A 15,162-nucleotide genomic window follows, 5' to 3' on the forward strand; every position below is an offset into this window, starting at 1 on the left:
GGGGGGTTATAACATGACAAATGAGCTCCAACAAGTGTGCAATGGGTTACATAGTTACATACATAGTATTTGAGGTTGAATAAAGACATAAGTCCATCAAGTCCAACCTATTGCGTTGTCTCAAGTGAAAGTAGAGAAGGGAGTTAATCAAAACTGGAGCAGAGCAAAGAATGTGGAGCGGTTGCCCATGGCAACCAATCAGCTTCTCTCTTTAGTTTATTCAGATAAGATTTGAAAATAAAGGAGAAGCTGATTGGTTGCAATGCAAAGCTACTCCAGATTTTGCCTGCTCCAGTTCTGATAAATTCCCCTCTATGTCTTTGTTCTCTCCTCCCCCCCTCCCCAAACGGAGACACCTCATCGTTTTACTGACGGGGTCACTTTAAAAGCTGCGGAGCTATATTTTTGTTAATTTATGTCTGAGCCGAATAAAGTTAGATGAGAAAAACAAATCAGAAAAGAAAAACTGTGATTAGAGCGCAGGTGCAAAATGGGCGTTTATGATTGGCCAGTGATAGTACGGCGCGTACAGGCCTGCGTCGTGCTGGGTGTAGTGGGCGGGGTTTACGTTTACCTGCGTGATAACCCTTGTGAGATGTTGGGTGTAGAAGGCGGAGTTTTAGTGTGGGAGGGGCGGAAGTGACGTTACAGCAGTCTACCCGCATTGGAGATCCCAGCCTGGGGTCAGGTGAAGTGCCTTTGCCTGTTATGAGGGTCACACATTAGAGCGACTCCTCACAGTGCCCGGGCATTATGGTGAGTCCGGAGGTTGGGGGACAGCGCTAAGAGGTGTCACGTGTTATCTGAACAATAGCTTATGTCATGGTATTGCCTAGCAACCTTTACCTATTAAAATGCATGTAAAGCAGCAGGGAAATGTGAATGTTGAAACCCAGATCAGATTGTTGCTTTTCCTGTCTGTGACCGGATGGGAGATATTTCACTTCCTGTTATGGAGACAACAGGAGGAAGTCCTCACTGAGACAGTTGCCACCAGAGTAGGTGTCCCCATTGGAAGACTTCCCCTCACAAAAAGTCCTTTTTGTGTCTCTTCCCTCCCCACATAACAAATTGCTACCTTAAGTAATAAAGAGGAAATGTAAACATGGCTCTGCTCCATAGGGGGGTGTTCGGGGGGGGGGGTTAATCAGTCCATTCAGATGAAATAATGATTATTATATATGAGGAGTCACTTTGTTTCTGTGTCATATGTAACCTCCGATCATTTCCTGTTCTGACGGACCGTTCTTTGTGCTCTTCTCTTCCAGGCGACTACTATGATGGCGGCCGGGCTGGCCCTCGCTGTCGTTGGGGTTGCCGGTGAGTGTTGCTATGTCTCCCAAATCGCCCCCCCTGGCGCGTTCAGGTGATGTAATAGAGCAGGAGACGCAAACTCCGGCCCTCCCAGCTGTGGTGGAAACTACAAGTCCCATGAGGCATTGCAAGACTCCGACAGCCACATGCAGAGTGATCACATGACAGATGAATTCACGTTCAAAATTGCATTTGCAGCCCACCATGAGGGAAAAGTGGAGGCGGTGCTGTGTGTGTTCTGACCTCTTCTACGCATGGCCGTTCTGCTGCCAGCCTACCCCATGGATCACTTACCTGGCGGTGCTGCAAAGCCCAACTCCGGGCAAAACGCAATCCTTTGTACATCGCGGAGGGGGGCCACAATGTATAATCTTACCCTGGCAGCACACCGACTCCCATACCTGACGCCGAGCTTCCGGAGGGCGAGGGATGGGCCCCGACCGGTCATGTGCTCCGGTCGCATCCTGGCCCCTGTGATGGGAGGAGAGAGAGGATGTCACATCCCCGCCCCCTTTTCTCCTCCTCCAAAGAATACAAGGTGTCCTGTGATTGGAGGAGAGATGATGTCACATCCCCGCCCCCTCCTCCTCCAAAGAATACAAGGTGTCCTGTGATTGGAGGAGAGATTATCACATCCCCGCCCCCTTCTCTCCTCCAAAAAATACAAGGTGTCCTGTGATGGGAGGAGAGATGATGTCACATCCCCGCCCCCTTCTCGCCAAAGAATACAAGGTGTCCTGTAATGGGAGGAGAGATGATGTCACATCCCCGCCCCCTTCTCGCCAAAGAATACAAGGTGTCCTGTAATGGGAGGAGAGATGATGTCACATCCCCGCCCCCTTCTCGCCAAAGAATACAAGGTGTCCTGTAATGGGAGGAGAGATGATGTCACATCCCCGCCCCCTTCTCGCCAAAGAATACAAGGTGTCCTGTAATGGGAGGAGAGATGATGTCACATCCCCGCCCCCTTCTCGCCAAAGAATACAAGGTGTCCTGTAATGGGAGGAGAGATGATGTCACATCCCCGCCCCCTTCTCGCCAAAGAATACAAGGTGTCCTGTAATGGGAGGAGAGATGATGTCACATCCCCGCCCCCTTCTCGCCAAAGAATACAAGGTGTCCTGTAATGGGAGGAGAGATGATGTCACATCCCCGCCCCCTTCTCGCCAAAGAATACAAGGTGTCCTGTAATGGGAGGAGAGATGATGTCACATCCCCGCCCCCTTCTCGCCAAAGAATACAAGGTGTCCTGTAATGGGAGGAGAGATGATGTCACATCCCCGCCCCCTTCTCGCCAAAGAATACAAGGTGTCCTGTAATGGGAGGAGAGATGATGTCACATCCCCGCCCCCTTCTCGCCAAAGAATACAAGGTGTCCTGTAATGGGAGGAGAGATGATGTCACATCCCCGCCCCCTTCTCGCCAAAGAATACAAGGTGTCCTGTAATGGGAGGAGAGATGATGTCACATCCCCGCCCCCTTCTCGCCAAAGAATACAAGGTGTCCTGTAATGGGAGGAGAGATGATGTCACATCCCCGCCCCCTTCTCGCCAAAGAATACAAGGTGTCCTGTAATGGGAGGAGAGATGATGTCACATCCCCGCCCCCTTCTCGCCAAAGAATACAAGGTGTCCTGTAATGGGAGGAGAGATGATGTCACATCCCCGCCCCCTTCTCGCCAAAGAATACAAGGTGTCCTGTAATGGGAGGAGAGATGATGTCACATCCCCGCCCCCTTCTCGCCAAAGAATACAAGGTGTCCTGTAATGGGAGGAGAGATGATGTCACATCCCCGCCCCCTTCTCTCCTCCAAAGAATACAAGGTGTCCTGTGATGGGTCGGAGAGATGATGTCACATCCCCGCCCCCTTCTCGCCAAAGAATACAAGGTGTCCTGTGATGGGAGGAGAGATGATGTCACATCCCCGCCCTCTTCTCTCCTCCTATCACAGGACACCTGTTATTCTTTGAGAAGAAGGCATTATGTGAATGGGTGGGGAGGGGTAAAAGGGGACGGTACCTCTTCCTAGATCCTGTGATGTCATCACCGGGTCTGTGTGCTGCTCTTTGCTCCAAGTTTGGTTGGGGGGGAGTGGCCGGCGGGCTCCTGTAAATGACAAGAATTATATAAAGAACTCCCCGCCCCCCCGATCTCCTTAGATCCCTTCTCCCTCCTGCTGGGTGCTGCAGACTTGAGCAGTCCAGGCTAGTGATTGGTTGCAGGCACGTCTATAGGGATGCCGGGGATGTGTTCTTTCACCTAAAGCTCGGGAATAGAATGATGGACGGCAGAGAAAGCCAATAGCTGTGAGAGGCGGGCCGGCCAATGACCGTATTGATCAGAAGGAGAGGGGATTAGATGATGATTGAAGATGTTCAGACAGGAAATGACGGTGGGCTCCAGGCAGCTGTTGCAGCTTCAATGGGGTTACTGGAGATGGAGCTTTACAGGGAATTGAGTGTTCAGTGTAGACCCAGGAGAGGAATCGCTACAAGTGCGGGGGAGATAAAAGGTGACGCTGGAGTCCGGCTTTAGTCCTACAATAAAAAAAAAAAACACTCGTTCTGTAGTGATCGGGGACATGAGACCGTTTGACAGCATTTTTATTTTCATCGTTTTTCAGCCCACGGTGGCATCTGGGCTCCCTCTAGCGGCCAGCCGGTGGCATCTGGGCTCCCTCTAGCGGCCAGCCGGTGGCATCTGGGCTCCCTCTAGCGGCCAGCCGGTGGCATCTGGGCTCCCTCTAGTGGTCAGCCGGAGGCATCTGGGCTCCCTCTAGTGGTCAGTTATGTAAGTGCGGTAGCTCTGATGAATGGGGTCAGGGGAGTGACGTTTGGCCAGAACCAGCCATTCACAGCTCTGCCTGAACACTAATCCTGCCTGTTGGCAAGAACAATGTGGCTGGGTGTCTGTGATTACAGGAAATGGGGGCTAAGCATCTTTCTTGTAGGAAGTATTAACAGTAAATTGTTTTCAGGAAACGGGTCAGCCTTAAACCTGAAGAATAATCTGCTAATAATTTGCCTTCCCTGGTTTCTTCTTTTCCTCAGCAACATGCTAATCGTATGAACATCAAATCTTTCTCGTTTTCATTGCATACTTTGTCTTTCTTTGCACTTGCAGATCATGGCTGGTGGGAGGGGCCAGCGGGGTGCTGTACATAGCTTACTGAACACATCACAGCACCCTGCCTCAGTACTCTGCTCAAGAGCCCTCAGCCCTGATGCAAGCAGTGGGCTGGCTCTTGGGAGGAGTTATGCAAATATCAGAAGGCCTTGATGGATGGGTGTCAGTCCGGCGGAGTGGGCGTTCCCTGGCAGGCTGTATTTGCATGCCGAATGCCCGATGTGATGCTCTGCCTCTATGATTTAAATAAATTAAATTCAATGAATGGAAGAGGCTGGGCAGGGACTGGGGGGATAGCGCTAGATGATGCTGGATGTCCTCGAGCCAGGAAGGGGGCGGGCTCTCTCTGACTTGCTGCAGCTTCTAATGCACATGGTGAGGAGCTCCCGGTGAGATCAGAGTAATACAGGATTGAATACTTCTATTTCTTCAGTTTTCCACTCATGTTTTTGCTGGAAGTTCTCACTGACTGGACGTTGTTTCTTGTTCTCTTCTCAGGCATTTGCCGGCTACTACAAAGGCGGGTTTGAACCCAAAATGACTAAAAGGGAGGCCACACTGGTGCTGGGAGTCAGGTAAGGACAGAGCCGGATCCTCAGTGTATACAGATTGTCTCATTCTCGCTGTCTTCCACCCACCTTCTCTCTGTTATTAGAGTGACATGCACAGCACACAATGTACTAACATAGGCGGTCCTTGTCCAAGAGGTTTCACTAAGCCAGACCCAGGCCAGGCCCACTGGGGTAAATTGTACTTATTAAAGCTGACCTCCGTCCTTCCCTTCAGTCTTCTATCTGACCTCCGTCCTTCCCTTCAGTCTTCTATCTGACCTCCGTCCTTCCCTTCAGTCTTCTATCTGACCTCCGTCCTTCCCTTCAGTCTTCTATCTGACCTCCGTCCTTCCCTTCAGTCTTCTATCTGACCTCCGTCCTTCCCTTCAGTCTTCTATCTGACCTCCGTCCTTCCCTTCAGTCTTCTATAATGCACAGCACACAATGTACTAACATAGGCGGTCCTTGTCCAAGAGGTTTCACTAAGCCAGACCCAGGCCAGGCCCACTGGGGTAAATTGTACTTATTAAAGCTGACCTCCGTCCTTCCCTTCAGTCTTCTATCTGACCTCCGTCCTTCCCTTCAGTCTTGGGATGCTCCGATACAGAGTATTTGGGCCAGTACTCGCATAAATGCTCTGATACCAGACTCCTAGTCAGAAGGAGATCTCCTTCTGACCACAAGTGTCGAGGGAGTAGGGTGCCGGCTTCCTTTCCAATCAGGAATTTGGGCAGTGGGTTATGTCCCGGCTTCCTAATTGCCTAGGAAGCCGGCTTCATGTGTTGCTAAGCAGCCCGGCTTCCTAACCAATCAGGAAGCCGGGCGGCACATAATGACCCGCCTCTCGGCTTCCTGACTGGTCAGGAAGCCAGGCTGCCTAGGAACAAGTAAAGATGGCTTCTTAGCCAATCAGGAAGCCGGATGGCACCTCATGACTCACCACCCGGCTTCCTGATTGGTCAGGCAGCCTCAGATGTCAGTGTTCTTTCACTAGAACGCCAGCCTCACAGGCAACCAGGAAGCCGGGCGACTGCTCATGATCCACCGCCTGACTTCCTGATAATCTGGGTACACGGCACCGGTTCTCGGTATTGTCGAGTACCGGGGAAAAAATATCGGCACTCGATACCGAAAAATGGTATCTGTGCATCCCTGCTAGGAACGCCCACTCCTCCGGACTGATGGGAAGGCCGGAGTTCTGCTTAAATATGTCTCTAGTCTAGAAGTCTCTGTAGAGAGCGTTGGTCCATTTACACTGCCCGCCGCCGCCGCCTTCCCTCCACACTGGTAATTCGGAGGTGGTGGTAGGTGATGGAATGAGGGGGAGGGGTGACCTGGTTAACATAACCCGTGACTCTCTTTGTCAGCCAAGAGATTAGAAGAATCTTGTAAATCCTAAAACTATTCAAATCAAATCTAAACTCCGGGCCGTGGGCTGCCGGCACATAAGGGAGCTGTGTCACCTGCAAAAGGATTTGTATTTCTGTCTATCCAGTCCTGAGATTTACACAGCTCTGCACAGCCGGGCTGGTGACCTGATATATCGCTGCTGCAGCTATGCAATACGGCATGGTCGCCTTCCCCACTCCTAGCCTTGTGGCTGGACAGTGAAGGAGCAGCAGCAGACTGATGAGATCTACTCTCTGCTCCTGCCAGCACAGGTCAGCTCAGTAGATCGGGAGATGAGCGAACACATACCGGCGTTCGCTCACCTCTCAATCCTGTCACGGCTGGATTCCCCCCTCCCCGCTCCGATCCGCCAGCGCTGACTGGCGGAACGCACGGGGGAGGGGGCGGGTACAGCTGGCTATGCCTCTAGAAAGGCAGAGCCAGCTGTCACTCACGCAGCTGGGCGGATCCCGACATCGATGTCGGGATCCGCTTCGGCTGCGGCGTCTCAGTATACCGCGAGCTGTAGCTCTCTATACACTGAGCGTAGGGTGACGGGAGGACGCTAGTTTGTGTCCTCCTGTTACCCTAAGGAGAACTATGGGGAAAAACACCGACCCCATAGTTCTCCTTTTAACAGTTGCTTTCTGCGGAGCTGTATTTTTTGTAATTGATGTCTGAGCCGAATAAAGTTAGATTAGAGTGCACGTGCAAAGTGGGCGCTTATGATTGGCGCGCACAGGCCTGCATTGTGTAGTGGGCGGGGTTTAAAGGTGACTGGATGTCGTCGCTACCCCGCTCTTCAATCATCAAATGTATTGTCCCTGATATCTGCGCTGCGTTGGCCTCCACTCGATCTGTTTGGTTGGAGCGTCTCTTTAAACCGTTACCCGTCTTTCTATAAAGTGTTGATCCAGACCTGTTTTTGTTGCAGCCCGACCGCAAATAAGACAAAGATCAGAGAGGCTCACAGACGGATTATGGTGCTGAACCATCCCGACAAAGGTAAAGAAACGTCTCCTGTCCGGGTCACCTATCGGGGTTCACATGGCTGCTCTAGTTCTCTAGGACCTTCGTGCACCTTGCAAGTCATTTTCTTGTGACAGGTCCTCTTTATGGAGACAAAAACGTGATCGCCTGGCACATTCAATAATTATGGTGATACCTCCTTTTTTTTAGGGCTTGTTCACACGGGTGTGCAGGGACCTGCTCCTGGGAGTGCAATTGCATGCAGCCGCCTGTACCTCGCTATGGGAGGATGTGGTTATACGCGGCTACATGCCAACCCAAACCTGCACATCCGTGTAGGTCTGGGTGGCCACACTTGGATGCACTGAAGCGTGAGGACCTGGACCTGTGGTGTAACCCCGGCGTGTAACCACGTGCAGCCTCCTCCTCCCATAGGGACATATAGGTGGCTGCATGCAATCACATGACAGCGCCTGTTTCTTTTCGGGGGGCAGGTCCCTGCACGGCCCCCGTGTGAATGACCCCTTAATGTCCCACATCACCTGACTACATTAACCTGTTCCTTCTCCTCGCAGGCGGATCTCCATATATCGCAGCCAAAATTAATGAAGCCAAGGATCTGCTGGAAGGACAGGCGAAGAAATAGCTCAACGCTCTGAACTCTTTCTTATTCTTACCGGGAAGAATGTGATTTCTCGGTGGTGGGCTATTCTTTACCAATAAATCCTCGGAACTCTACATCTCATTCATCATATGACGGAAGATCGCGCGTTCTTATTGCCGGGTCAGGTCAGAATGTCACCCAAGGCTTTCATTCGTTTCCCCCATCCAGGGAAAGTGAAACCACCAGCGAGCCCTGAATATAGAATGGACATAATAAACATGGAGCCGGATTCCAGGGCAGTCGGCATGGAGCCGGATTCCAGGGCAGTCGGCACGGAGCCGGATTCCAGGCCCGTCGGCACGGAGCCGGATTCCAGGCCCGTCGGCACGGAGCCGGATTCCAGGCCCAGATTGCTCGGGAAGCCGGCTCCATGCTAGCGCAAGTACTAGCAGGGAAGTTGTTTGCCCCGAACTGTCAGGTACACTATATGGCCAAAAGTTTGTAGACACCTGACCATCACTCCTCTGTGGGCATGTTGGACTTTCCATTCCAAAACCCCGGCCATTAAAGTGTATGTGAACCTTCACCCTGTAGATTGACTTATCCCATAAAAAAAAAAAAACTATTTCAGCAAATGTGGATAAATGAACCCAAAAAGTTCCCAAATACCCTTTTCTTATCTTTTAAAAGCGGTCACATGACCACTATTGAGGACGGTATCCCCGGTCTCCGACTGGTGGGGGCGAAGGTCCTTTATGGAGCTGGCTTTGCACACGGGGGTCAGTCACGGTGGAACAGAAAAGGGTCTTCACCAAACTGTGACCACAAGGTTGGAAGAGCACGATTGTCTTTGTATGTTGTCGCGTTGACAACCCTTCACTGGAGACACCTGAACTCAATCATCTGGAGGGGGGTCCATCAGGGGCGTAACTAGAAATCACAGGGCACCATAGCAAAATTTGGGGTCTCAGAGTGACCCTGCAGAGCCCACCATAGAACCGACTCAGCAGCGGCTGTGAGAAGGAACGGAGCGTTCCTCCTCACAGCCGCCAGTGACAGCCAGCAGCCTGGCTGTCCGAGCAAGATGCCATAGCGACCCAGGCGGCCCGCACGCCATCAGGGAGATGTCCTGGCCGGGCCCCATAGCGGCCACCTGGGTCGCTATGGTGATTGTTACGCCACTGGGGTCCATATACCATACATAGGCCGTCATTTGACTTTTTATCCTCCGTGCTGCTATACTTCCTTAGCGTGTCATGGCCAAGCTAAAGGAGAAAAAAAACTGAGCAAACATGGCTGCCTCATTACAGACTGTAGTCACACATGTACACACATCGGGAAGACTCTTTACATTGATGATCACATGTGCTGTATATGTGAAGAATTCGTAAACACTTCCGGCGCCCTTTAATCAGCTGCTCTGTTGCTGAATGTATTCTTAATGACTCCGGGTCAGGTTTCCAGTGGAAAATTCCTTTTGTGTATGTCATACTTCATCTGGGTGATGTCCTTGACCATATGTCCAAAATTCCATACCGGCCCCATACATAGGATATCTCTGTGTACAGAACCACCGTGAGCTGCGATCCCCCAACTGTAGAGGAACTACAAGTAGCAGCTTTGCTTTGGCAGTAGACCAGGGACGGGCAACTCCGGCCCTCCAGCTGTTGCGGAACTACAAGTCCCATGAGGCATTGCGAGATTGATAGTTACAGGCGTGACTCCCAGAGGCAGAGGCATGTTGGGATGAAAAGCACTCGCCTCATAGTTCTCCTTTAACCCCAGGAGACTAGGATCTGAGATGAATACGCAATGTACATGCGTCCACACAGAATTAGACGCCTTCAGCGGATCCAATGTGCCACTGGAAGCACCGATTTCTATTCTAAACTGAAAATATCTGAATGCAAGTAGAGATCACAGTGTGCGTTATGCACATATCGCCCGAAAACGGCACTTTCGGCATAATGCCAAACGATACATCGGCACATCCCAGGTTTCTTTCCTCCCCGCTGGGCGCTGCTCTGTGTCCCAGCGGGGAGAAGAGAAAGTGACAGCCGGCCGAGCGCTGCGGTTTAGAGCGCTGTGAGCGGCCGGTGTCTCTCCTCTCACACCGCTCAGCCGCCTATCACAGTCCGGCAGAGCGGTGTGGGGGCGGAGACATCGCTGTCACAGGAGGCTAAAAAATTTTTTATAAAAACATTTTCGGTTTTGGCCTGAAAATTAGTTTTGTTTCGGTTTTAAAATTTCCATTTCGGTGCACCTCTACTTAAAAGGAAATGTTCCTACAAAAATCGAGATTAGATACCTGATATAACGTGCAGCGTTTATGAGCCGGCTCCTCGACAATCAATCCCGGGTGATCGTGAGTAACACGTTTAAGTTACAATTGTAATTCTGCCTGGACACCGTTCAATAGACTTGTGATCCAAGGATCGGGAAAACATCGTTAGATACTCTGCTGGCAAGCAGATTGGACACTTTATATATACCAGACAGATCAATGATGGGGGATGAGTCCATCTGCGTCCTACATCTATGCTGTGTATATAAAAAGACACCAAAAGAGACAATCCAAAGACCGTCTCTGAACTTACGTTTATAATCTACGACAGGCGAACATTTAAAAAAAACTGAGATAACGTTATTTCACGTACAAACCGAGATATGGTTATCTCTCTATGAACTTGCTTGATAAGGGTGCCCACACACCTTACGATAATCGCGTGGAAATCCCGCGATCGTACGATTATCGTAAGGTGTGTGGAAGCCGCGCGACCTCTACTCTACTACTCGCACGACTTTAAACTTCTGAACATGTTCGAAAACCCGCCGAGCATCGTACGATGTTCGGCGGGTGTGTAGCATGTCCGTAAGATAAAAGCCGGACGGGCTGTTCGGCTTTTATCTTCGGCATTGCAGTCATCGGAAGCCCGCCCCTCAGGGGGGCGCGGCTTGCGATCATCACAAGTACGATCTGCCTGTCCAAGATGGGCAGATCGTACGTTTTTTTAAGTACCTTACAACCATCGCAAGACAAAAGTCTTGCGATGGTTGTAAGGTGTGTGCCCAGCATAATACAGTTATAGGCAGTTCACAATCCCATTCACTGGGTTCTTTCTGCGTACAACGCCCAGAATAATAGATTGGCTAAAACCAGTGAAGGAAATACACACCAATGTGTATCAAGTCTCCATGTGACTGATGGGCAGAATGATCCATGGTGATACTGTGTATATGTTGGATGGTGGAAATAAGTCTAACCAATTGGGTATGAATGTGGTTGTACAGGAATGAAGAGACAACGTTGTCTATTTTAAGGCGCTGTTTTGGAGTTGGTGCAATATTTTTTCATGCATAGTTCACTTATCATTAAAGGAGAACTATGAGGGGGGGTGCTTTAAGCGCTGCTTGGGGCAAGCAGAGCTAAATGTACAGCGGGGAAGCCGCCGCTTGTTTTGTACAGGTGATCCCAGCGATGTCGATGAGATCACTTGTATGCAGCCTGCAGGTCTGCCATTCCCCATGGGGGAGGGGAGCGCATTGGGGAACCTGGCCTTGGGGCAGCAGAGAGAGTAAATCCGGCCCTGGCTAGACCAATACCCCCCCCCCCCCCCACCCCCATATGTTCCTATTGGCCACTGAGGCCATCCGTCATAGTGATGGGTACATGTGAAAATCAGAAGGTGACGCTACCAGGAGGTGTGTCAAGTAGCATCTTCCAGAGGATCAGATGGAACGTGACAACCGGTCTTAAATGACGAAGGCCACGAAGTGAAATTCGTCGGATTTGCTCCCTTATTTACCTGTACATACCTTGAACCTGACTCCTAAGGCTAAGAAGTATATTTATGAGCAATCTACGGTGACCTGCAAGTACCTCTCAACGTTCATTGTGTGCAAATGTATGCAAAAACGAATGTAGCTTTTTTTTCTTTTTACGTGGAATGTCATTTTGAATGTGATGTAATATCACTTTATGGCCACTCGATGGAGCTAAAGGAGCATAGGAAATATGTATGGGACCACCTAGTGGCCATAATGTGTTATTACATCAAAAATGTTCACGTTTGTTGTCATATCACATTATGGCCACTAGAGGGTGCTGAGGAGCATGGGAAGAAAATAACATAAATTTTTGCACACATTCGCACAGAATAAACTTTCACAGATATTCACGGGTGGAAAGGGGCGAAGGATGGCCCTGCAAAATAATATAAATAAACCCCTTAGTGTCAGGGCTAAGAGGTCCGACAGTTGCTGCTCTGTCATGTGGTTAATGCCTGTTGTCTCAAAGCTCTTGAGTGTGCATGACAGTATCCAATAACAGAGCACTTGCTTACAAAATTCATAACTAAGCAAGACCATTATTACAGATAATGGGGCCCACAGCAAAAATGTGATGGGGGCCCCCCTGACCACCTCTCTCTGAGCTGTGAGTAACAATGCCAAATCCCAAAGCCTCCTCTTGTACACTGTAGACTTCACAGGGGATTGTCATCAACTGCAAGCACTCCAACCCTCAATGATAGAGCACTGCGTTATCTTCACATGCTCTATGTTTAATTTGCCTCAACAACCTCACGGGGCACCCCTTCCACCCCCCGGGTCCCATAGCACTTGCCTGGGCTGCTATGGCTATAGTCACACCATTCTAAGGGATTCTGTTATCTGATACTGTTATGAAAACTAAGGAGCTGGAGAGCAGCAGGACTCTGAGTTCAGGAGTCAAGCAAATATCTTTGATGAGCAGTACAAATACAATAATTAAATAGTCAGATTCCAGCAAAAGCTCAGTCGTGACCGGTTCTCTTTAGGTGTAGATATGAACATTTCCATCAAGACCAACCTACGCTGGCCTGTGGCAGGACATGAAAGAAAGCATACACGACAGAAGCAGCCACATTGTAGGGTGAACTTATAATCAGCCAATCAGTTTGCAAGGATCTAGTGACATCACTTTGGCAGTACCTTGTGTTACAGTCAGGCCCTTGGTCCCCCCCAAAGTACTGGCGGGCTGCAGTCTCTTGAACACGGGTCCAGCTCCACCCTTGCTTTCCACGAATGGCAGGTACGCTTTACATGGCCGGTGCCTTAGCTCCTAATCCTGACCCAGGATTGGTTGTAAACGCAGAAGGCGGCATGGAGGGGCTCCGTGAAGTGGGCAATGAAGGTGTGCAGGTGCCGGATGGTATCTCTGAGCTGGTAAAAGGAAAGCCGCCCGGCCTCGTAATCCAGATATATGCCCAGCCTCTGCACGGCCGATTCCGGGTACAAGGGGTTGATCTTCGAGTCGTGGATGGCCGAGTGGGTTTTGTCCGACATGCGCAGGCACCACGACTTCTTGTTGTAGCCGGTCACGGCCCGGTCCCCTTTCCGTTCTATGCTGGGATAGGCCAACCCCACCATCCAGTAACCGGACTCGCTGGTCTCCACCTCCCAGTAGTTCTGGCCCATGGTGAAAATCCGGGTGCTCAGAATGTGATAGTTCACGAACCTCTCGGGCGTCTTGGGGCGGCACTGCTTCGTCTCCGACCAGGAAGCCATTTTTAGATTCCGCGACACGGCCACGTAGTCCCCCGCCGTGTTCACGTCCAGGAGCATGTCCGAGGCCACCTGCATGTTGAAGCCGTGCTTCGACTTTAAACAGGTGACGATGTCCTTCAAGGCCGTGTGGAGGATCACCGAGATGAGTCCTTCGTCAAGGTCGCAGACGGGGTGAACTTTTTTGTCGTCCCTCTTTCGGTCCTCCTGTCCGTCCTCCTCGGGGTCGTAGCCGATGTTGTCTCTTCCTTGCAGGACGGTCAGAGGGTCGTTGATGCTGCACAGCTCTTCGATTTGGTGCATCTTCCTGGCCAGCTCCTCCTTCTCAATCTCCAGCTGTTGGATGAGGTGGGACACGTGTTGGGAGACTTGTTCTTCTTGGCTGGTGATCTCCTTCAGGACCTTCTTCTCCAAGACCTCCAGCTGGTCCCGCATTTCCATAAAAAGCAAGTTGACGCGTTCCGTGAGGGCCGCTGCGTTCTCCTCCACCTTCTGCTTGTGCTCCTGCAAACTCTGCACCCTCTTCTCCGTCTCTGCCGCCTTGGACGTCAACCTGGTCATGACCAGTTTCAGCTTCTCTTTCTTCTTCTTGGAGGCTTCATAGAGGAGCGCCACTTGGTGCCCACGGTGGTCTCCGAAGGCGCAGCAGGACACGCAAATGCATGCGGCGTCCTCGGGGCAGTAGTACTCCAGGAGCTTCTTGTGTATGGCACATTTTCGGTTCTCCAGGGACGTGGTGGGTTCGGTCAAGGTGTGCTCCACCAGCTTGCTGTGCGCCCGGAGGTGGACGTCACACAGCGAGGTCTCGCACTGCAGGCAGGTCTTGACCGCCGCCACGGGGGACTGGACGCAGTAGGTGCAGAATATCCCGGCTTGCTCTTGCATCGGTCGCGACGACAGGAAGCACTCAACGATGTTGCAGAGCTTCAAGTTCTTCTGCGGAGCGGGTCGGGACTGAAATTCCGCCCGGCATTCGGGACAGGTGAAGAGCCCATTTCCTTCCTGGGTGTCCAGGACCCGGCCGATGCAGACCCGGCAGAAGTTGTGACCGCAGTTCAGCATGGCGGGATCTGTATAAATGCTCAGACAGATGGAACAATTCAGCTCCTCTTTCAGCTCGGTTGAAGCCATTCTGATGGAAAGCAGCAGATGAAGCCGACAATAGAGGGGAGCGCTTTTCCTTCTCCGAGTCCGCTGTGTAGGGATCTCCCCCCGGAGAGAGAGAGACAGACACGCAAGTATACTGCGGAATAGAAGAAGAGTTGGTCTGCCCAGTCCCTGGCACCAGCCTGAACTGTGTGTGAACCCCCAATAGAGGAGCTTGTCTCAGTGCCTGGGAAAGTGTGCAAAGCCGCCTCTGATTGGTCCATGGGTTGATATGCAGGAGGCAGTCTGCAAGAATCGTGTAACTTGGGAGAATTGGGAGCGCAGGTTCATTTGAGTGCTTTAAAGTGGAACTAACAATGGAAATGATGTGTTTCCAAGGATATCACAGACATCGCGTTATATATATATTGCCTGTTATTAACATTAACCTCAGCAGGAGGTCTGAGCTGGAATGTGACCGCGCGGAGCAGCGCACACGTCCTTCCTTCTCTGACAGTCTATTGTGTATTAGAAGAATGGAGCTGACCATACACTGCCAGATGTCACTCCAATCCCCCA

General features: G+C 51.1%; 2 protein-coding genes across 2 annotated transcripts; one reads left to right on the forward strand and one right to left on the reverse strand.

Moving 5' to 3' along the window:
• Nucleotides 1-854: 854 nt before the first annotated feature.
• DNAJC19 (DnaJ heat shock protein family (Hsp40) member C19) lies at nucleotides 855-8,011 on the forward strand. The gene is made up of 4 exons (XM_018568149.1): nucleotides 855-998; nucleotides 4,939-5,015; nucleotides 7,315-7,385; nucleotides 7,925-8,011. Exons 1-4 carry the CDS (start codon nucleotides 855-857, stop codon nucleotides 7,993-7,995), a joined length of 363 nt encoding a protein of 120 aa, XP_018423651.1. The 3' UTR covers nucleotides 7,996-8,011.
• Nucleotides 8,012-12,969: 4,958 nt separating this feature from the next.
• LOC108796657 (E3 ubiquitin/ISG15 ligase TRIM25-like) lies at nucleotides 12,970-14,648 on the reverse strand. The gene has a single exon (XM_018568153.1). The coding sequence runs from the start codon at nucleotides 14,626-14,628 to the stop codon at nucleotides 13,048-13,050; it is 1,581 nt and encodes a 526-aa protein (XP_018423655.1). The 5' UTR covers nucleotides 14,629-14,648; the 3' UTR covers nucleotides 12,970-13,047.
• Between the last annotated feature and the right edge of the window lie 514 nt (nucleotides 14,649-15,162).

The sequence above is a fragment of the Nanorana parkeri genome, unplaced genomic scaffold, assembly GCF_000935625.1.
Source record: "Nanorana parkeri isolate BGI_ZX_2015 unplaced genomic scaffold, ASM93562v1 scaffold1146, whole genome shotgun sequence".
In the NCBI taxonomy this organism is placed as follows: Eukaryota; Metazoa; Chordata; class Amphibia; order Anura; family Dicroglossidae; genus Nanorana; species Nanorana parkeri.